Here is a 25277-nt window from a genome sequence, read left to right as displayed (position 1 = left end):
GTCACTTGAAGAAGGAACTAGAACTTTTAATTTCCGTTAGAATAACCCCTCTCGTGACATTCTAGGACCACTGATTGATAAGATCACCCCTGGGAAAAAAACAAACAAAAAACAAATAAACACGCATCCGTGATTTGTTTTCTGGCAAAAAAAAAAGCGAAATTCCACATTTTTGTAGATATTAGCTAGAAACTTCTACAATGGAGGGAGGGGGTAAGCGGCTATGAAGTAATTAGCATGTATGAAAATATGAGAAAATCCTAATTCTTTTAGGATCGAAACAGGGCCCTTACGATTTTCTTTAGGTTACTATATTTTTTATGGCACTTGGTATTAACCAAGTGACATATAGCAATCGCCAATTCTGTCGGTCTGTCTGTCGGTCTGTCGGTCCCGGTTTTGCTACTTTAGGCACTTCCAGGTAAGCTAGGACGATGAAATTGGTCAGGGGTATCAGGGACGGGACCAGCTCAATTAGAAATAGTATTTTTCCCAATTTGACCATCTGGGGGGGAGGGGGGCCCGGTTAATTCGGAAAAAATAGAAAAAATGAAGTATTTTTAACTTATGAATAGGTGATGGGATCTTAATGAAATTTGATGTTTGGAATGATATAGTGTCTCCGAGCTCTTATTTTAAATTCCGACCGGATCTGATAACATTGGGGGGAGTTGGAGGGGGGAAACCTAAAATCTTGGAAAACACTTAGAGTGGAGGGATCGGGATGAAACCTGATGGGAAAAATAAGCACAAGTCCCAGATACATGATTGACATAATCGGAACGGATCCGCTCTCTTTGGGGTAGTTTTTAATTCTGAAAAATTAGAAAAAATGGGGTATTTTTAACTTACGAACGGGTGATCGGATCTCAATGAAATTTGATGTTTAGAAGGATATCGTGTCTTAGAGCTCTTATTTTAAATCCCGACTGGATCTGGTGACATTGGGGGGGGGGGAGTTGGGATGGGGAAACCTAAAACTTGGAAAACACTTAGAGTGGAGGGATCGGGATGAAACTTGGTGGGAAAAATAAACACAAGTACTAAATACATGATTGACATAAACGGAACGGATCTGCTTTCTTTGGGATAGTTGGGGGGGGGGGGTATTTCTGAAAGATTTGAAAAAATGAGGTATTTTTAACTTACGAACAGGTGATCGGATCTCAATGAAATTTGATATTTAGAAGGATATCGTGACTCAGAGCTCTTATCTTAAACCCGACTAGATCTGGTGACATTGGGGGGGGGGGAGTTGGGAGAGGAAACCTAAAACTTGAAAAACACTTAGAGTGGAGGGATCGGGATGAAACTTGATGGGAAAAATTATCACGAGTTCTAGATACATGATTGACATAACCGGAATGGATCCGCTCTCTTTGGGGTAGTTGGGGGAGGGGTTAATTCTGAAAAACTAGAAAAAATGAGGTAATTTTAACTTACGAACGGGTTATCGGATCTCAATGAAATTTGATATTAAGAAGGATATCGTGTCTCAAAGCTCTTATTTTAAATCCTGACTGAATCTGGTGACGTTGGAGGAAGTTTGGGGTGGGGGAACCTAAAATCATGGAAAACGCTTATATTGGAGGGATCGGGATGAAACTTGGTGGGAAAAATAAGCAGAAGTCTTACATACGTGATTTACATAATTGGAACGGATCCGATCTATTGGGGGAGGGGGGGCTAATTCTGAAAAATAAGAAAAAATGACGTACTTTTAACTTACGAAGGAGTGATCGGATCTTCATGAAACTTCATATTTAGAAGGACCTCGTAACTCAGATCTCTTATTTTAAATCTCAACCGGATCAAGTGTAATTGGAGGGGGGACCGGAAATCTTAGAAAATACTTAAAGCGGTGAGATCAGGACGAAACTGGATGGGAACAATAAAAACCTGTCTAAGATACGTGACTGACATAACCGGATCGGATCTGCTCTCTTTGGTGGAATTGGAGGGGGGGGGGGTAATCTTGAAGATTGAGGTATTTGTAACTTACGAAAGGGTTACTAGATCTTATTGAAATTTGATATTTAGAAGGATCTTGTGCTTTAAAGTTCTTATTTTAAATTCCGACCAGATCCTGTGACGTTGGGGGGAGTTGGAGGGGGAAACCGGAATTCTTGGAAAACGTGAAAATTGGGGTATTTTTATCTTACGAATAGATGATCGGATCTTAATGAAATTTAATTTTTAGAAAGAATTCATGTCTCAGAGCTCTTATTTCAAATCCCGACCAGATCGTTTGACATTGGGGGAGTTGGAGGGGGAAATCTTGGAAAAGCACTTGGAGTGTAGGAATCGGGATGAAGCTTGGTGGATAGAATAAACAAATGTCCTTGATACGTGATTGACAGAATCGTACTGGATTCGCTCTCTTTGGGGGAGTTGGGGGGAGGGGTTCAGTGATTTGGCGAGTTTGGTGCTTCTGGACGTGCTAGGACGATGCAAATTGATAGGCGTGTCAGGGAGCTGCACAATTTGACTTGATAAAGTCGTTTTCCCAGATTCGACCATCTGGGGGGCTAAAGGGAGAGGAAAAATTAGAAAAAATTAGGTATTTATAACTTACGAGTGGGTGATCGGATCTTAATGATGAATGTGACTCAGAGCTCTTATTTTAAATCCTGTCCGGCATTAAGCCTCTTATTTTCCTTTTTAAATCAATCTATTGATTCATAGAATTTTGTTAGAGCTCATACCATATGATCTCTTGGCTCTTAGCCCTTCTCGCCCCGTCACAAGTGCCATATGAGCTCTTAGCTCTTGTTTGTTATAGCTATATACTGACTAACACTAAACTTTAAAATATAACCCTCCCCTTCCTCAAGGAATAAGAGCTTACATACTTGCTAAGGTGAGGCACTTCTAATTTTTTTCTTTTGCTGTGAGTTCACCTTCCCACTCCAAAAATTAGATTTTTACAAGCATTTTAAAAAACTGATTGCATCACTGCATCATTGACACATTTATTAGTTCCATGATTACTTTTCTTTTTTCAGTTCTTTAGAAACGGAATGAACATGTACCTGAGTAAATTTGCTTACATTAACTCAAAACAGACTTTTTTCAGTTCTTTAGAAACGGAATGAATATGTACCTGCGTAAATTTGCTTACAAGAACTCGAAAACAGAAGATTTATGGGAAGCTCTTGGCGAGGCGAGCTCACTACCTGTAAAAAGTGTAATGTCAACTTGGACAAGACAAATGGGTTTCCCTCTTATTTCTGTGTCAATCAAGCAAGTTGGTGGTGTTCAAAAGCTAGAATTTAGCCAAGAAAGATTTATTGCTGATGGATCAAAAGATGGTAAATTTCAATTTAAATGACCTTTTATTCAAGTTTTAATGTTAAGTCTTAGTGTTTTAATGTTTTAATTTCAAGTATAACTGCATACTTATTATATTTATTATATTATTATTAAATATTATTATATTTATTATTATTATATACACACACACACATATATATATATATATATACATATATACATATATATATATATATATATATATATATATATATATATATATATATATATATATATATATATATATATATATATATACATATTTGAATGTACATATTATAAATATATACATAAATATATAACCCCGGGGGATTTGTGCTGTCCCTAGAGTAATGAAGACAGGAGGGCTGGTTGCCCTCCAGTCCCTTTTGAGTCTTAAAAAGGGAAGTAGAAAAATTTTGATCTGACGCATTTGGGGAAAAGATGGTTGGCAGGGGGGGGGAGGCTAGTTGCAAATAGGTTACTTTTGACTCTCAAAAAGGGACCTAACCTTAAGTTTCTAGTCATTTGAGTCCCCTCTGAAGTTTACCTGTTCCATGAAAACCTTATATACCTCGGGGATAATTTACAATTCGTCCTCCGGGCTCCGGGGAGGCATTATGTTGACCCCAAAGCTCATTATCTGATTGTTAGACTGTTTAAGGAAATGGCTACATCAAAATTTTGATTAAATACTTTTGGGGAAAAGAGGGCGTGTGTGAGGGAGGGGGACAGATGCCCTCCGTTTACTTTTGTCTCTTAAATTGGTAACTAGAACTTTCAATTTCCAATCAAATAAGCTACCTATGAAGTTTATACAACCACTTATTACATAAAAACCTTAAATGGCCTCGGCACATAACTTACAACACATGCCCACTGACTCTGGGGGGTTGTGTCAAACCCTGAGTTTTTGTTATTTTATCTTTAAACTATTTTGAAGAAAATGGCCATCTCAATATTTTGATCAGATGCATTTGGGGAAAACGGCCTTGGGGGGAGGGATTCGTAGCACTCTGATTACTTTTGACTCTTAAAAGGGCACTAGAAATTTGGATTTACAATCTAATGAGCTCCCTCTGAAGCTTTTGTTACCACCCATTCCATAGAAACCTTATGTGCCATGGAGGCATAACTTACAACACTGGCCCCTGGGCTCTCGGAGAGGAGGCTATGTTATCCCTTGTGTTTTGTTATATGATTTTTGGTCAATTTTGAACAAAATGGCTGTATAAATAATTCGATCAAACGCATTTGAGGAAAAGGTGGTTTGTGGGGATTGTGGGGACTAGTTGCCATTGGATCACTTTTGACTCTTCAAAAGGGAATAAAAATAGCACTTTGAATTTCTGATCATTTTAATCTAGTTGCCTGGCTATTTTCCATCGGATGAAAATCTCGAAGTTTTGATCCGATGCATTTGGGGAAAAGACGATTTGTGGGGAAGTGAGGGGCTAGTTTCTATCAGATTACTTTTGACTCTCCAAAAGGGCACTAGAACTTTAATATTCTAGTCATTCGAGTCCCCTCCGAAGTTTACCTCTTCCATAAGAACCTTAAATTTCTCCGGGCATAATTTAAAATCTTTCCCCAGGCTTTGGGGGGGGGGATTTTGTTGACTCTGAAGTTTTTGTTATCCGATTGTTGGACTATTTACAAAAATAGCTATCTCAAAATTTTCATTGAATACGTTTGGGGGAAAGAGGGTATGTGTGTGTGTGTGTATGTGTGGGAGGGGTAGATGCCCTCCGTTCATTTTTGACTATTAAAAAGGTAACTAGAACTCTCAATTTTTAATCAAATGAGCCACAGCTGAAGTTTATACGACCGCTCCTTACATAAAAACCTTAAATGCCCCTCCGCATAAGTTACAACACTTGCCCACTGGCTCTGAAGGGCTGTGTCAAACCCCGAGTTTTGGTTATTTTATCTTTAAACTATTTTGAAGAAAATTGCTATCTTAAAATTTTGGTCGGATGCATTTGGGGAAAAAGGGGCCTGGGGGGGGGGCCTTGGGGAACATAGGGTTGGTAGGGATGGGAGGGGGGACTTGTTGCCATTGGATCACTTTTGACTCTTAAAAAGGGAACCAGAACTTTGAATTTCTAATCATTTGAGTCTAGTTAACCTGAAAATCTCAAAATTTTGATCGGAAAAAACAAATACGGTAGGTGGGGGGGGGGGGCTAGTTTCCTTCAGATTACATTTAACTCTCAAAAAGGGAACTAGAACTTTAAACTCCTAGTCATTTGAGTCCCCTCCGAAGTTTACCTCTTCCATAAAAACCTTATATGTCTCCTGGCATAATTTACAATCCTTCCCCGGGCTCTCGGGGGGGGGGGGAGGTGTAGAATTATTCTGACCCTGAAGTTTTTGCTATGTAATTTTTGGACTATATAAAAAAATGGCTTCTCAATCTACAACACTTGCCCACTGTCTCTGGGGGTTTTTGTCAAATCCGGACTTTTTTTTCTTTTCTATTTAAACCATTTTCAACAAAACGGCTATCTCAAAATATTTATTGGATGCATTTTGGGGGGAAAAGACCTTGGGGAGGGGCTCGTAGCCCTCCGATCACTTTTGACTCTTAAAAAGGGCACTAGAATTCTGATTTACTATCGAATGAACCCCCTCCGAAGTTTATACTGCCATACTTTCCATATAATCCTTATATGCCCCGGGGGCATAACTTGCCCGGGGGGCTGTTATCCCTTGATTTTTTGTTACATGATTTTTGGTTAATTTTGAACAAAATAGCTTTTTAAGTAATTCGATCGGATGTGTTTGAGGGTCGGTGAAGAGGGGCTAGTTGCCATCGGATCAGTTTTTTACTCTTAAAAAGGAAACTAGAACTTTTGATTTTCAATCATTTGTCTCCCCGTCGAAGCTTATAGAACCACCTCTTTCATAAAACCGTATATACCCCCGGACACAAGTTGCAACCATTTGTTCCCCCGCGCTCTGGGATGTATGTTGACCCCGAAATTTTTGTTATTTGATCGTCGGACTATTTCAAAGAAAATGGTTATCTCAAATCCATCGGATGCATTTAAGGAAAAGAGAGTTTAGAGTTTAGGGGTGGGTAATGCCCTCCAATCACTTTTGACTCTTAAAAAGGTAACTCAATTACTAATCAAATGACCTACCTTTGAACTTTATACGACCACCCCTTACATAAAAACCCTATATGCCCCCGGGGCATAACTTAAAGCACTTGCCACTGTGCTCTGGGGCATGGTGCTAACCCTGTAGTTTTGTTGTCTGATGTTTGAGCTATTTTCAATAACACGCCTATCTCAAATTTTATTGGATGGGTTTGGAGAAAAAAGGGCGGGAGGCTAGTTGACCTCCGATCTCTTTTGACCCTTAAAAAGTGAACTGGAACTTATTATTTCCAATCAAATGAACCCCTTCTGAAGTTTATACGAGCATCCCTTCCATAAAAACTATATATGCCCCCAGGGCATAATTTACAACACCTGCACCTGGGTCCTGGGAGGGTTGTGACCGTCCCGGAACTTTTGTTAACTGATCCTTGAACTAAGATTAAAATTTTAATCGGATGCATATTGGAAATAAGGGTGTGGGGGCTATGTCCCCTCTGATCATTTTCGACTCCTAAAAAGGGCACTATTAAGTTTCGATTTCCAATCGAACCAGGCCCTCCAAAGTTTTTACGACCATCCTTCCATATGAAGCGTTTCTGGGGGAAAAAATTAAGCCTCATGACCTCAAGTTTAGTGGTTTTGGTGGCGAGTTTGGTCGAGCTAGTTGCCATCGGATCACTTGACTCTTAAAGAGGGAACTAGAAGTTTCAATTTTAAATTATTCGATTCCCCTCCAAAGTTTATATGACCACCTTTCCCGTAACAACCCTATATGACCCTTGGGCATAAGTTACAACCTTTTCCCCGTTTTTTTTGGGGTGGGGGGTATTGGGAGGGGATACGTTGACCTCGAAGTTTTGTGTCATCTGATCTTTCGACTATTTCAAACAAAATGGCCATCTCACAATTTTGATCATATGCATTTACAGACAAGAAAGGTGGTGGGGAGGGGGTATATGTCTGCTGGTCACTTTTGATGACTCTTAAAAAGGTAAATAGAAATTTCACTTTTCAATCAAATGATATACCTCCAATATTTATACGACCATCCCTTAAATAAAAGTTCATCTGCCCCCGAGGCATAACTTACAGCACTTCCCCCGGCCTTTAGGAGGCTGTGCTGGTCCCTTTGTTTTTGTTATTTGATCTTTAAGGTATTTGAACAAAATCGCTATCTCAAAGTTTTGATCAGATGCATTTGGGGAAAAAGGAGCCTCTGCGGGGGGTGGGGGGCTAGCTGTACTACGATCACTTTTCACTCTTAAAAAGGGCACTAGCAATTCCGATTTAAAATTGAATGAGCCCCTTCCAAAGTTTATACTACGATCCCTTGCATAAAAACCTTATATACCCCAGGGCATAATCTACAACACTTCTTTCAGGCTCTGGTAGGCTGTGTTACCCCTGGAGTCTTTGTTACATAATCTTTGATCTATTTTGAACAAAATAGCTATATAAAAAATCCGTTCGGACGCATTTAGAGAAAAGTGGGTTGGCAGGGGAAGGGGCTAGACGCCATCAGACCACCATTGACTCTTAAAAAGGGAATTAGAACTTTCAATTTCTGATCGTTTGAGTCCCCTCCAAGGTTAATGCGACAACTTTTTCCATGAAAACTTTATATGCCCCCAGGCCATAATTTACAACCCTTCTCCCTGGCTCTGGGGAGGGGGGGAGGACGTTAACCCAGAATATTTTGATACTTGATCGTTGGAGCATTTCAAACAAATTGGCAGTCTCAAAGTTTTGATCTGATGCATTTAGGGAAAAGAGGGTCTGTTGTGGGGGAGGGGGGGGGGGGGGTAGATGTCATCCGATCTCTTTTGAGTCATAAAAAGGAAACTAGAAATTTTAATTTACAATCAAATGAGCCACCTCTAAAGTTTATACGACCTCTCGTTACATAAAAATCCTTTAATGCCCCGGGGGCTTAACTTAAAACACTTACCCCACGCTCTGGGGGTCTGTGTTGACCTCGGAGTTTTTATTATCTCATGTTTGAACTATTTAAAAAAATGGTTATCTCAAAATATTCATCGGATGGGTTTGGGGGGAAAAGGCGTGGGGGAGGGGGGTTAATTGCCCTTCGATCTCTTTTGACTCTTTAAAAATGAACTAGAACTTTCAATTTTCAATCAAATGAGCGCTCTAAGAAGTTCATACGAGCACTGCTTCTGTAAGAACCATGTATGCCCCCAGGGCATAACTTACAACGCCTGCCCCCGGGCCCTGGGGGTTGGTTCGACCCCAGTGTTTTATTATCTAATGTTTGAACTATTTTTAACAAAATGGCTATCTCAAAATTTTATCGGATTTATTTGGGGGAAAAGGGCATGGCGGGGGCTAGATGCCCTCCGATCACTTTTGACTTAAAAAGGGCGCTATAACTCCCGATTTGAAATCGAATGAGCCGCCTTTGAAGTTTGTACGACGACTCCTTCCATATGAAGTATCTGTGGAAAAAAAATAAAATAAAAAATCAAGCATTGGAGCCGTATGAATCCAATGTCTAGAGGTAAACTGCATGAAAGGGTACAAAAGAAAAACAAGAAAAAGCTATGAATCAAACACCACAAAGTAATAAAAAAAAAAGAAAGAAAAAGAGAAAGCTTTGAATCAAACATCGTAAAGGAATAAAGAAAGAAAGAAAAAAAAAGAACCAGTCATTTTCAATGAAATTCGATTTTCAACATGTATTTTTGTTTTTGGATATTTGAAAACGCATCATGGATAATAAAGCATAAAAAGGATTATAGTTTGAGAGAACAGCAGTGCAACCGAGGTAAAGACCACCATCATACATAAAAGATGTAGATAATAGTTGTAATAGTTTTGTGGAATGACTAAAGACTTCTCTTGCAATCAGTGGTCTGTAGAGCCTAGAAATACAAATTCTAAACTTTCCTGATATGGAGATTGCCGAACGATCTCCATATCTTCTTATGCCTCCTTTTTAAGTTAGGCCTTTTCTGTGCCTATTTGAATAAATTTAGGGAATGTAGAAGTGGGTACCCAAATTACTACAGAAGCGGAAGTTAAATCACAACAAAACCTGATGGAAAGTAAACACTAGGCTTATAGTTTTACCTTTTTACGATCTCCACCTTGTCTGACCCACAATGAGAGAGCTGGTGCACAGGAGTTTCAAGACCTCTTGTTATCAACCTTGTCATCAGTATAGCTTGTGGGATTCATTGAATTGAACCAGGTCGACAGCTACACACATGGTTCCCTTTTTTTGTCTGTGCTCGATCGGACCTAATGGAGGGGCTACGTTCTTGACATCTGCATCCATTATGAGAGATTGTTAAATCTGAAATAAATTTGGTAGGGATTTGGTTCTTGCTTTCAGTTTCGCGTTTTGAAGGTTTAAATCTATTTCACTAAATTGTATTCCCATAATCGTATTGACTGTTTATCAACACTTCCTGCTGTGTCTCGAAAAAAAACGAAAAAAAACATAAAACAATTCGATTCTTTTTTAAGTGAAAGTAGCGATATAGTTGTTTTATTTCAGAGCTATCATTTATTTCTGACAAATTCCTTAACTTCTTACGACAAAAATCCCATGTAATTATTAAGCCTTGTCTAAAATGAATCCTATTTTTTAAGTCCCTTTTCTGTATATTGCAACTGATATCTGCCTGCTTAAAAGAAAATAAAGGGGTCACTCTTCTTCTAATTCTAGAGAATGGTTTGAGATGGATGGTTCCAATTACCGCAGTATCAGAAAAAAGTCAGACTGTGCCATTCGCTACATTTTTGCTTGATAGATCGTCAGAAGACATTATAATTGACTCTAAAGTAGCAGAAGGCTGGATCAAAGTTAATTATGGACAGGTAGGTAATTTTTGTTCTTATTCTGCGTCAGGAGCTTAAGGCTTATTGAAACTTAGAGTGCCTATAAATCAGTATATATATTATATATATATATATATATATATATATATATATATATATATATATATATATATATATATATATATATATATATATATATATATATATATATATATATATATATATATATATATATAAAAATAAGTTGTCTGTCTGTGGATCTGTGGATCAGGTGACGTCATGTTTCTGTTGTCGGCTGACGTCATGAAATAGTTGTCAGGTGACGTCATGTTTCTGTGTCGGCTGACGTCATGAAATTAGTTGTCGTCATTTTTGCTTTGACGGTGACGTCATTCAAGTTATATAAGACATATGTTCACGTAGAAATCTATTAATGTTTAAGTTTACAATGACTGATGAAGATGCTCAAAGAGTCTATGCCAAAAAACTTGCTGCTGATAGTTCCTCGGCACGCTTTCTTTTCTGACTTTCTCTATCAGCAGCAAGTTTTTTGGCATAGACTCTTTGAGCATCTTCATCAGTCATTGTAAACTTAAACATTAATAGATTTCTACGTGAACATATGTCTTATATAACTTGAATGACGTCACCGTCAAAGCAAAAATGACGGCAACTAATTTCATGACTTAATTTCAGAACTTAATTTCTGTGTTGACTGACGTCATGAAATTAGTTGTCGTCATTTTTGTTATGACGATGCTTAGTATATTGTAAAACACATTAATTTGGTTAATAATATACCATTTAAAACACCAAAATGAATAATATATATATATATAAATGACGATGGCGACTCAGGGAATGGTCGATTAGCAATCACCATCAACAAAGCTCAAGGGCAATCATTAGAATCATGAGGTATAGATCTGAATACGGATTGTTTTCCCATTGACCATTATATGTTGCATGTTCAAGAGTCGGTAAACCTGACAATCTATTTATATGCACAGACAATGGGACAGCAAAGAATGTTGTATATTCGCAAGTTTTACGTAGTTAAAAACATATATATATGTATATATATATCTATCTATATTCACAGGTGGGAAATAGGGACACAACTACAATGGCGCGTAACTAATATGGCGCGTAACGACTTACGCGCGCGGGGGAGCTTGGGGGGGCGCGAAGCGCCCCCACCAACTAGGTGTTGGGGTGGCGCTTCGCGCCACCCCAACAGCTAGTATATATATAAATAAGTCTGTGGGTTATGTCTGTCGAGTGACGTCATGTCGTCATCGCGTCATGAAGTTAGTTGTCGTCATGTTTGTTATGACGATGAAGTCATTGAAGGTATTTACGAAAATCGTTCAAAGACAAATTTTTAATTGTAAGAAAATCGTGGACGGAAAAATGTTTAATTGTAAAATGACTGAAGAACCTACAATGGCAACAGCCGAGGAAGCTGCTCAAAGAGTCTATGCCAAAAAACTTGCGGCTGAAAGGGAAAGTAAGAAAAGAAAGCGTGCCGAGAAATCACAAGAACAGCAAGAAAACAGGCTTGCGGCTGATAGAGAATTTAAGAACAGAAAGCGTGCCGAGGAATCATAATATATATATATATATATATATATATATATATATATATATATATATATATATATATATATATATATATATATATATATATATATATTATATATATATATTTATATATATATATATATATATATATATATATATATATATATATATTTATATATATATATATATATATATATATATATATATATATATATATATATAATATATATATATATATATATATATAATATATATATATATATATATATATCAGCCGCCAAAAAACTTGCGGCTGATAGAGAAAGTAAGGAAAGAAAGCGTGCCGAGGAATCACAAGAACAGCAAGAAAACAGGCTTGCGGCTAAATAAACGCAAAACCGCGCAGTTAGATGAAAATCCACCTGGACAGCGAGAGTCAAAACATATCAAAACTGAAAAGGATAGCGATGATGATTGGGTTTGGGATTTTGACTTGGATATGGTCATCAATGCCTACCAGATTTTAGTTAAAAAAACAAAGGTTCGGCGATATGTATTTCATAGTGACACTGAAAAATAAAGAAGAAAAAGAAAACTGAAAAAAGAAAAAAGGTAAAAAACTAAAAAAAACTAAAAAGAAAAAACACTCAAAGAGAAATTACAGACCGGGACACAAATGACGACCGGGACAGAGGGAATATAAATGACGACCGGGACACTCAAAGAGAAATTACAGACTGGGATACCGGGACACAGGGAATATAAATGACGACCAGGACACAGGTATTTAAGAATATCGTTCAAAGACAAATTTTTAATTGTAAGAAGATCGTTGAAAGAGAAATTTCTAATTGTAAAAGACTGAAGAACCTACAATGGCAACACCCGAGGAAGCTGCTCAAAACGAATGTATTCAAGCCGAAGTAGCTGAGTTGGTAAAGCGTTATGTTTCGGGTTCTAGGTCCGAGAGGCTCCAGGTTTGAACCTTGACTTCAGCATTAATACAAAAGAAGAAAAAAACTAAAAAAGGTAAAAACTACAAAAAAAAAACTAAAAAGAAAATTCCAAAAAAAAACTAAAAAAGCTAAAAAACTAAAAACAAAACAAAAAAAAGGTAAAAAACTAAAAAAGAAAAAAAAAACTAAAGACCGGGACACAAATGACGACCGGGACACAGGGAATATAAATGGCGACCGGGACGCTCAAAGAGAAATTACAGACTGGGACACAAATGACGACCGGGATACTGGGAATATAAATGACGACCGGGACACAGGGAATGTTCGATTAGCAATCACCATCAACAAAGCTCAAGGGCAATCATTAGAATAATGAGGTATAGATCTGAATACGGATTGTTTTTCCCATGGACAATTTTATGTTGCATGTTCATGAGTCGGTATACCTGACAATCTATTTATATGCACAGACAATGGGACATCGAAGAATGTTGTATAGATAGATAGATAGATAGATAAGTGTATTTAAAAAACCCGTGGGCCATATACACAAAAATATAAATAAATAACAAACAAGCAAGGAAATTAACAACAGTACGAACACGCACAAAAAAACAGAATTCAACGCAAAAGGACCTAATCTAACTACAAAAGAAATTAATCATATAAAACTTTTTTCTTCTTATTAAAGATTTATCTATATATACTCCCACTCGAAATATTGTGGTTGGGTTACTATTTTGTAGAATACCCGGAAGCATCAAATTAATCCCATGCAAATAAATTTCCCGCTGGCCGAGTTGGTTGGTGCGCTGGATTCGGGATCCTTTGTCTGAGAGGACGCGGTTTCGAATCCCAGTGTACCCAATTTTTCAGTTGGGACGGGGGTCAGTGGCGTGACTCTGTAAGCTTAGCCAGAGTCGACCCAGCTCTAAATGGGTACCTGGAGAAATCTGGGGAAGGTAAACAGGAAGGGTGTGTGAAAGCACAGGATGGCTGGCCCCCAACCCCCCATTGCACTTCCTGGCTGAAGGGCCAAGAAACAGAGATCAGCACCGCCGGTAGGGACTGTAAAGTCTAATGCCGTATCCTTTACCTTTACCTTTACCAAGAGCACCGGGCATTTCCGGAGAAAATGATCCAAGTCTTCATCATCATCTTTACAGAGGGGACAAACATACCGCCTATCAGGACCAACTATCATTTTATTTTTGTTGAACGTTTTTTGCCTGTTCTGGATTGGAAGAAAATTTGCCCTAAGCTGAATCCAACGACGTAGAATCATAGCCGGTAAGTTAAATTTAAAATAAACTTCCTCCCCAAAACTAGGTTTTGCCTGATTATAATGTTGTAGGGTTGTAGAATCAAAAACCAGCCCTTGCCAATGCTGAATTTCCTGACTCTCTAATATAAATCGTACCTGGCTTTCTAAATTTGTTGGTACATCACGAGAGCAAAGACCATTATTCCATAAATAAGGCATTCCTACTTTTTCTAGTAATGATTTAATTTGGGATGGCCACGAGGTTTTTAAACCACATTTCAACATCTCTTCATATGCCGCTCTTACTAGTCTATCTTCATTACTCATAGTTAACTTCAACCAGAATCTAAGCATTAAAATATACCTACGCAGCTTTAAAGAAAACAGGCCCATATCACCTTTCAGAATCTGTGAATTAGTTGTCTGATGTAGACCAAACACTCTTTTATAATACTGGAGCTGAAGGGACTCCAGTTGCTGCACCGTTTCTCCACCCCATATCTCTGCTCCATATTCTATCACGGGTAAAATTGTTGTGTTAAATATTCTTTTATGCATTTTTAGGTTTTTTGATCCCCATTATCGTCGGGTTTCTAAATATAGCTGACATGGCCACCCTACCTCTCTTAATTATTTCATCAACATTACTCCTTAGACTTCCATTTTCCGATAAGATAAAGCCTAAATATTTTATTCTTTTACTTATAAATAGTTCCTTATTATTAAATTTAAATGTATGATTTCATCGTCCCCAACCTTCCTTTTTTTTAAAATAACAACTTCGTTCTTTTCAGTATTCAGCCTTAAATTTTTTATATGCAAATATTCTTCTATGAGATTCAAAAGAGTCTGTAGATCTTGCGGTTTATTAGCCACCAAAGCAATATCATCTGCAAATAATAAGAGAGATAGTTTTTGAGTCCCTAGGCTAACTTTCGGAGCCCATCTATTCTCTAGAAAATTAACAACATTATTAATAAATATATTAAACAACTTAGGTGAAAGGGTGCTGCCCTGTTTTATTCCCCGCTTAATATCAAAAAGCTTCGAAAACCTATTACCAACTTGAATGATTCCACTCACACAAGTATACATGCTCACTATCAATCCAACAAATGAATGGGGAAGGCCAATATTTAGCATGGCATCCTTCAATAACTCTCTGTCGACACTATCAAAAGCCTTATGGAGATCCAGAAATCCCACATAAAGACAAGTTTTACCCTTTCCATATTTATCTATTAATGCCTTTAAAATAAACACAATATCTGTCGTCCCATACCCTGTCCTGAAACCTCCTTGTTCCTCATGTATTAAATTATTTTTATTTAACCAATTGGAAAGCCTGGTATCTAATATTTTCTCCAAAACCTTACTTAAAGCAGGGACAAGTGCTATTAAACGATGATTTTCATGAGCCTTCGGGTTTCCTCTATTAAAAAGTGGTATAAACAATGATGTCTTCCAAGCGCTTGGCCATTGCCCTGACCTTAACACCTTATTACAAAGAAGAACAATTATCGGCATCAAAATGGAAAGAAAATTCTTAAATAACAACATTGGTATACCATCAACACCCGCAACAGTACCACCTTTTAAATTTTTAAATATTGACTTAATCTCTTGGCCATTCACATCACCTACTAAATCGTAATCATGTTCTCTCATGGGATAAATAACCATGTCTGGGGTATGCGCTACCTCCTAAAGATCTGCACAAATACCTTCTAAATTATTTAGGTAATCAGGCCATGAATCAGCTTCCGGAACAGTCTGGGTATTAATATTTCTCCTTCCACTATAATTCTTTATATAGCCCCAAAACTTTTTAAAATCTTTATTTCTAAAATCATCAGCAATATCCAGTTTCTTCTTATTCTCGTACTCTTTTTTTTCTTTTTATTAAACTTTTATATTCTCTTCTTTTATCTTTATATTTAGCCTTTTTTCTTCCGCGCTATCCAATTCATTCAAACGATTTAATAAATATTTTGCTTCTTCTTTCATTAACTTGCAATCCAAGTCAAAATATCCCTCATTCTTTTTTAATTTTTTAGTCAGGCCACATGATTCTGCACAACGGCCCATTATTTCATTTAACAGCATAATTACACTATGTGCATCTTTTTCATTGTCTTCTAACGCTTTCAACTTATTTTTTACACGCGAGTCCAAGAGCTCCCTTCTAAATGCCTCAATAACTTTATCTGTTAAATCATTTCTAATTCGTTTTTCTAAACCTATTTTTCTATAATCCGCATTATAGAAAATTCTTACTCGTGAACCGTGGTTCACAAACTGCCCAATCTTTACCTCAAGCATAATAGCTCTATGATCAGATCCAACTAAATCTAATACTCCCATATTTATTGATTCAGGTACAAATTGCGTATTAATTAGCACATAATCTACAACACTTGGAGTTGGACCCGAAAGGCAAGTGAACTCGCCCCTGCCCTTATCATTCCCGAACCTACCATTCGCAATCATCAGACCATGTTCCCCACAAAACACCATGAGCTTTCTTCCCCATACATTTATTTTTCTTTTTTCATCCTTGTTGCTTCGTGGTATTCTACAACAAATTGGGACAAAATCACCTAAATCTGGGATCAACACATCTGGGATCTCAGCCTCCAGGCCGGTATAAGCATTGAAATGCATATACCGCAAGTTTTATTCGCAAGTTTTACGTAGTTAAAAACATATGTATATCTATAACGAAAAGAGAAATCTTTTCTCTTTTATCTATCTTCACAGGTGGGACACAGGGACACAACTACAATGGCGCGTAACTAATATGGCGCGTAACGACTTACGCGCGCGGGGGGCTTGGGGGGGCGCAAAGTACCCCCTCCAACTAGGTGTTAGGGTGGCGCGAAGCGCCACCCCAACAGCTAGTATACTATATCTATATATATAAAACTAAGTTGTCTGTCTGTCTGTGGATCAGGTGACGTCATGTTTCTGTGTTGACTGACGTCATGAAATTAGTTGTCGTCATTTTTGCTTTGACGGTGACGTCATTAACGGTATTTAAGACATTTGTTCACGGAAAAATGTTTAATTGTAAAATGACTGAAGAACCTACAATGGCAACAGCCGAGGAAGCTGCTCAAAGAGTTTATGCCAAAAAACTTCCTGCTGATAGAGAAAGTAAGAAAAGAAAGCGTTCCGAGGAATCACAAGAACAGCAAGAAAAGAGGCTTGCGGCTAAAGAACGCAAAACCGCGCAGTTAGATGAAAATCCACCTGGACAGCGAGAGTCAAAACATATCAAAACTGAAAATGATAGCGATGATTATTGGGTTTGGGATTTTGACTTGGATAAGGTTATCAATGCCTACCAGATTTAAGTTAAAAAAACAAAGGTTCGTCGATATGTACTTCATAGTGACGCTGAAAAATAAAGAAGAAAAAGAAAACTGAAAAAAGAAAAAAGGTAAAAAACTAAAAAAAAACTAAAAAGAAAAAACACTCAAAGAGAAATTACAGACCGGGACACAAATGACGACCGAGACAGAGGGAATATAAGTGACGACCGGGAACCTCAAAGAGAAATTACAGACTGGGACACCCGGACACAAATCACCACCGGGACACAGGGAATATAAATGACGACCGGGACACAGGGACACAACTACAACGGGGACGCCGGGGCACAGGCGGGATACATAAATGACGACCGGGACACAGGGAATGTTCGAATAGAAATTACAGACCGGGACACCGGGACACAAATGACGACCGGGACACCGGGACACAGGGAATATAAATGACGACCGGGACACTCAAAGAGAAATTACAAACTGGGACACCGGGACACAAATGACGACCGGGACACAGGGAATATAAATGACGACCGGGACACAGGGACACATCATTAGAATAATGAGGTATAGATCTGAATACGGATTGTTTTTCCCATGGACAATTATATGTTGCATGTTCAAGAGTCAGTAAACCTGACAATCTATTTATATGCACAGACAATGGGACAGCGAAGAATGTTGTATATCCGCATGTTTTACGTAGTTAAAAACATATATTTATATCTATCTCTATTCACAGGTGGGACACAGGGACACAACTACAATGGCGCGTAACTAATATGGCGCGTAACGACTACATGCAACATATAATTGTCCATGGGAAAAACAATCTGTATTCAAATCTATACCTCATTATTCTAATGATTGCCCTTGAGCTTTGTTGATGGTGATTGCTAATCGAACATTCCCTGTGTCCCCGTCGTCATTTATATATCCCCCTGTGCCCCCCGGCATCCCCGTTGTCGTTGTTTCCCTGTGTCCCGGTGTCCCAGTCTGTAATTTCTCTTTGAGTGTTGCGGTCGGCATTTATATTCCCTGTGTCCCGGTCGTCATTTATATCTTCTACATATATATAAAAAAAGTTGTATGTATTTTGATGTTGAGGGTTTGCATACGACGTCTGAAAAATAAAGAAGAAAAAGAAAACTGAAACTAAAAATGTAAAAACTGAGAATTGCATAAATATTTCAATATATTTTGACAATAGATTACAGTAATTCGAAAACCTTAAAACAGATACTTAAAATATTGAGGTTTATTATAAATTGTTGAGCTTTAGCATGCTTGGCACGTGAAGATTCTTCCAACTGTCAATGTTAGAATGAACATGGACAAATTGAAAAACATTGAAAAAGATAGAATGTTACCAAAAAGCAAAACCAGGCTTACGGTTCAAAGAGAAAGGGCCAGATTAGGAATGTGCAATTTACGTCAACGAAGGCGTGTCGAGGAATGCCTTCACCTAATCGTACCGCTGCTGTTTCGAAATTTGTAAAATTGGATCGTGAACAAAGTTACAACACGAGTGACCTGTTGTCGTATAGCACATTAATATTGCTTGCGGGAAATTTCAGGCAAACATTACCTATAAAACCTAGATCAACCCCGGCAGACGAAATGAATGCTTGCCTGAAAAATTCTAATTTATGGACACACGTAAAGACATTAAAATTAACTACAAATATGCGTGTCCGATTGCAAAACGATGACTCTGGTCAAACATTTTCAGATTAATTGCTGGCAATTCGGAAACGGAAAGCTCCCAGTAGACTCAATTTCAGGACGTATACAACTACCTGCTGAATTCTGTAATTTAGTGACGTCCAAAAATGAATTGGTTGAAAAAGAATTTCCGAATATTCTAACCAATTATAAAAATCATAAATGGCTAAGTGAACGAGTGATTCTGGCAGCCAAGAATATAGACGTCCACGAAATCAACAATATTGTTTTGACCAAGATTCGAGACCAGGCAGTCCTTTACAAGTCAGTCGACACAGTTCTGGAACCAAATGAAGCGGTTAATTATCCATCTGAATTTTTAAATTCCCTGGATCTCCCAGGGTTTCCACCACACGTACTAGAACTAAAAATAGGCCTACCAATAATATTGTTACGAAATATCAACCCACCAAAGCTTTGCAATGGCATGCGACTTGCCGTAAAAAAACAAAAAACAATGGAAAACGTAATAGAGGCAACAATCTTGACAGGGCCTTTTGAGGGTGAGGCTGTTCTTATTCCTCGCGTTCCTATGATTCCAACGGATCTGCCTTTTCAATTTAAAAGATTGCAATTTTCAATTCGCATTCGCAATCACCATCAACAAAGCTCGGACAATTGTACGTTGCATGTTCGAGGGTCGGTAAACCTGACAATCTATTTATATGCTCATGGGACAGCGAAGAATGTTGTATATTTGCAAGTTTTACGTAGTTAATTTGTGTTGTTTATGTATATCTATCTATCTATCTATCTATATAAAAATGAGTTGTATGTATGCATGTTTGTTTGTTTGTAAAAAGAGCGTTTACATATGATGTCATTATTAGTATATAAGGCTTTGTATATGCACAGACAATGGGACAGCCAAGTCTGTCGACTGACGTCATGTTTGTCGACTGACGTCCTTATAAGGATTGAGCTGTATGTCGTCATGAAGTTGTTTGTCGACTGACGTCATGTTTGTCAACTGATGAAATTACAGACCGGGACACCGGGACACAAATCACGACCGGGACACAGGGAATATAAATGACGACCGGGACACTCAAAGAGAAATTACAGACTGGGACACCGGGACACAAATCACGACCGGGACATATAAATGACGACCGGGACACAGGGACACAACTACAACGGGGACGCCAGGGGGCACAGGGGGATATATAAATGACGATGGGACACAGGGACACAACTGCAATGGCGCGTAACTAATATGGCGCGTAACGACTTACGCGCACGGGGGGGGGGGGCTTGGGAGGGGTAACAAGGTAATACCCCTTTATCTAGACTTTCATCAGTTTTATTAACTGTTTAGTTTAACCCTTTAGTAATCTTGTGTTTAATGGCTCATTTTAAAGAAAGTTGATCGGGTTAAAAACCCTTGTAATTAGATTTTTTTTTAAATATGATCAATGTTTTTACGAAAAATTTCATTTTTATATAGCACTGTAGTAGCTTATGTTTATTATAACATCAGAAACGTGTCACATCTGCGTGCTTCAGTAATAAAAAAAAAAAAAATAAATGTTTTTACAAAGAACCGCATTTTATATGCTAGATAAAGAATGTCGTCATAGTTTTATAAGAACTATGACATTAAAAAAACGATATGTTATGACCTTAGCTCTGATAATATCGGTTATGATGTCATGATTATAATATAAAGGGGTTAAGAATACCTAGCATAAACAGTAATATGGTTTCTTCTAAGCAAGTTACACGTAATAAAATTGACAGAAGTTTAAAACCTTTTGTAATAAAAAAAGATAATTAAAAACTGCATTTTTCTATAACACTGTAGTGTCTCATGTTATTAACATCCGAAATTTGTCGTCACATTTACGTGCTTTTCTAATTAACAAAAAAATATTTAAAATAATATTTTTATGAAGAACTTTTATCATTACAAGAGGCATGTCGATATAGTTACGTAAAAGGCAGGAATTTTTGAGGGTTTTAACATAAAATCTGATTTGGTCAACTGAAACTAGAATAATTCCTGAAAATTTTAAATAAATAATTTTGTTTAACTACAAAATGCAAAAATATTTATGGAGTCTAAGTAGCAATTTTAATTATTTAATTCAAACCAGAAAATACCTGAAAATTTTTACGCGCTGAAGTTTTACGCGGTTTGAAGCACTTAATGCTTGAACAATGAATTGTTGCGAATAATGATTTGTAAATGAATTGTGTAGTAATTTTAATCTGTATAATACTTTATAGGCCTATTACGACCAGAACTATTCAAACAACTGAGAGAGCAACTTATGAAACCACTCCAGGCATAAATGATCACAATTCTGCAATAAAAAGTGATCCAACGTTTTCAGGTACAAAGTTAGATCATGATAGAGTAGACTCAGATGAACTAGGTAAGGATTTAGAGAGTAAATTTCAGATGAGGCAACCCAATCACGATGGAAACGATAACTTTGACTCAAATGAAAAAAAAGATGAGGATATAGAGGATGAAAATCGGATGAAGCAGTCCGATCATGATGGAGACAAAAACAATGACTCAAATAAAAAAAATGGGGGCATAGAGGAAGAAATTTTAAATAATATAAGGCAACATAAGCCAAGCGTGACAAAGCGGACGGACCAACGACGAGACAAAATCAATGACTGTTATAAAGAAGATGAAGATATAGAGGATAGAAATCAGATTAAGCAGTCCGATCATCATGAAGATAAAGATCACATGAGAAAGTCAGATCATGAGAGAGACGAAAATAATCACACAACTAAAAACGTAGAGGATATAAAGGATGAAAATACAATGATGCAGTTCGATCATGATGGAGACAAAAAAAATGACTCCAATCAAACAGATGAGGATATAGAGATAGAATATCCGATTAATACAACAATGCAAATTCTTGGATCCATTGTTGGATGCATTGTTGGAAGCCTTACTTTTCTTGCGCTGGAATGTCTTGCAAAAATGATTTACTCTAAGTTAAGTAAGGTGTCAAGTAGACAGGAGCCGATCATGGTTTATATATATATAGATAGATATATATATTGATCGTTTAAGGATTAAACAATCAATAATTGTGAATTTATTTATAATTTTTCTTTAAAACGTTCATTTTTTGAAAATGGGATCCTGTCATTTTCTGGCCTGAAAAACGATCTTGATAGGTCATTAGTAGTAGTATTAATATAATAGCGGTATTACTAGTGTCACCAGTAATTTCAACCTATTGCCTTTACAAGTAGTTCCAATAGGAGTAGTATTTTGTGTAGTATTAGTAGTAAATGTAGCAGTGATAGCTGTACTAGTAGTAGCATTCATTTATTGCATTTTATAAGATAATCTTCCCCTTTTAGCATCATCTGAAAGTTCTCTATCCAAGAAAATTCTCAACCAATAACTAAAATCATTTACAAAAAAAGGACAAAAACGCTCTCTCAACTAACAATTAATACCTAGATCTAACAAAAGAAAAAAGAAATTAACTACCCTCTCCCAATAAAGATTTGTTAAACACTACTTTAAATGACTCAATGTGTTCAGCCTCCCGAATGTCAGCTGGGATATCATTCCGAATATCCGGATCTAAATACCTATTTCCGAAACCTTCACGTGTGGTGTCTCGGTACTCAACAGCAAAATTATCCGCCTCCCTAATCGCATATTAAACACTCGTAATCTCTTAAAACATGACGCAATATCATTCACACTTTCTGCATAATTAACAAGAAGTCGTATTGTTTTATTTTGAAGAATCTGCACTCTTATCAATTTGCATGAAAATTACTAGACCAAAGAACGCAACCAATTCATTAGAAATATAAGGCCCAACAATAGTATGGTACAGCAATAGAAGAACTGATAATGGTAAAAGATGCCTTAATCGGTGCATCAAGCTGGATGCCAAATAATGCAGTTCATGCACCTGTGAAAAAGCCCTACCATTAAAAAATATCTCTCCATCAACACTTGGCTGCTTACTAATTCTTCGAAATATCACAAAATTGTTTTGATTTTTTTAACATTCACTGGTAATCTATTCAAACTTGTAAATACAAAAAAAAAAGACTAAAAAATACCCTATGTAACAATGAATCATAAATGTATCGACTAGACACAGTTAAAGCAGTATCATCCGCAAAAGTTGTAGTAAAACACTTGCGTAAGTAGAAACGCATTGAATCCACGTACACAAGGTACAGAAGTGGTCCCAAGACAGATCCCTTGGTACATCACAATTCACTTGAAAAGGAGAGGAAAAAACATTATCTAATACAACTTGAAGAGATCTACCACTCAAATAACTATCAAACAACTTCAGATAGTTACCACGAACTTCGAGAGATTGTAGACGTTAGAATAAAGTTTTAAAATTCACTGTATCTAGTGCTTTTCTAAAATCAATGAAAAAATGTCAAAGGAATTTCACCACGTTCAAAGCATTTACTTACAGTATCACAGAGGGAATGAAGGGCGTATTGCGTCGAGTGACCTTTCCTAAAGCCAAACTGGGTTTCACTTAACATTCCTGTTTTCGTAAGATAATCATAAAGCCTTTTATGCACAATTTTTTTTTTCAAATAATTCTTAAAGCAAGGGTAGGATTGATCTGAGTGTATAATTTTCAATATCTAGCTCAGAACCTCCACTGTCCTTTTAAGTGCATCAGAGAATACGCTGGTTTGGAGGGAAAGATTGATTATGTGGACGAGGCATGGTAGTAAATAACACATCACTGAATTAAAAGTCTTAAGATTAATGCCATCTGTCCCTGCCGAATTAGATTCATTGTTGTCACAACCTTCATAATTTCGTCTCCGGTACACGGCTGAGATTCAATTTCGCTTCCAGATTCCTCTATCATCCACAAATTCACAGTCCAGGAAATCATCATTAGAATTCATCAGCCCCTCTGCTTGTACATTTTTGCCAATACTTGAAAAAACTCAGCAAATCTATTATTAACAATTGTTTCATCATTCATATTTTCTCTTTGAATTAGTAGCGAATTGGGTGTAGTTTCTTTCTTTTTTCCCAATAGACCATAACCTTCCAAGTTCCTTTAGTATTATCCTTATTTAAACTCAATTGATTCATAAAATATTCTTTTTTAGCCTTTTTTCTCATCGAGCTCACTTTATTGCGTATTATTTTGAACCCTTCCAGTTTTTCGGCACATCCTTCCTGGGCTCATCCTTATGTGGTTTTAAACTTTTCACTGGGCAAGTTTTATCATATATCATTTGACCGTCATGCGGTCAAATGCCCCAGAAGTGTCATCTTTCATATCTAAAACTTCACTAAAATCAGTGCTGCTTAAATCTTCACCAAACCTCTGTAAGTTCTTTTTTTTAACGACCGAGTCTTCACTTTTTTTTAATTCATTTCTTTTTATTTGGCCACAAGGTACCGTTGTGACAACTGGGAAATGGTCCGAACAAGCGTATAGAATCACATCAGCATAACTACCGTCCAGATACTTAGAACTAACAAAAATATTTTCTATGGGAGGGGCTGAATGACTTGTAACACCTGTTGGAATATTCACAAGGGGGAAAAGATCATGAGCAACCATCAAATTAAAATAATCAGGATTCACTCCATTCAATCAAAGCAGATCAAAGTTAAAATCACCCATACAAGTAAAATCTAGACCTATCCGAGACGCCGCATGTGCAAGTTGATCAAACCCACGCTCAAATTCTTCCCTTCTAGCACTCGGTGGCCTATACACAACACTAGTCAAAAGTTTTCTACTTCCTAAACCTAATTCCAGACTAAAACTTTCAAACATACCCTCTATCTAAACATCAATGTCATTTCTTACTTGATTTGACAACGACTTTGAAATCAAACACGCAATTTTCCCTCTACGAAGTGATTTCTGGCATTTAGTCTCTAAATTATAATCTGGAAAAGAATACCACGAGAGAGAGTGTTCCTGACTCAAAAAACATTCACATATGTAATTTTTACTTGAGAATCAGAGAAAAATTGCAGCAAATTCTCATAACAAGTAGTAAAGTGGCAATTCCAGGCATATTAATGCAACGAATCAGCTTCCTCGGGGTTTAACCGTGGACTTTGAACATTGGCACTACTTCTTAACTGTTGAAATTTAACTTTGTTCATACATGGTTCAAGATCTGTCACTATTGGTGCCGACAAAACCTTTTCTAGGCAAAAAGGTCGGCTCATTAAATTATCAAGTATAGACGCAGTAAGAGTAAATAGATACAGGAACCTAACAAATAT

At 37.1% G+C, this 25277-nt stretch overlaps 1 protein-coding gene across 1 annotated transcript in view; it reads left to right on the top strand.

Annotated features, from left to right (window-relative positions):
* The window catches only part of LOC136027934 (puromycin-sensitive aminopeptidase-like), a 102599-nt gene that overhangs the window by 55541 nt on the left and 21781 nt on the right, over window positions 1–25277 (top strand). Inside the window, exons 7-8 of the mRNA XM_065705402.1 lie at window positions 3077–3311; window positions 10087–10238. Of these exons, the coding sequence (XP_065561474.1) occupies window positions 3077–3311; window positions 10087–10238 (387 nt within the window). The remainder of the gene's footprint in view (window positions 1–3076; window positions 3312–10086; window positions 10239–25277) is intronic.

Source organism: Artemia franciscana, chromosome 1 (assembly GCF_032884065.1).
Source record: "Artemia franciscana chromosome 1, ASM3288406v1, whole genome shotgun sequence".
Lineage (NCBI taxonomy): Eukaryota > Metazoa > Arthropoda > Branchiopoda > Anostraca > Artemiidae > Artemia > Artemia franciscana.
Note: the sequence above shows the minus strand (reverse complement) of the source record. Positions and strands in the feature narration are given on the sequence as shown.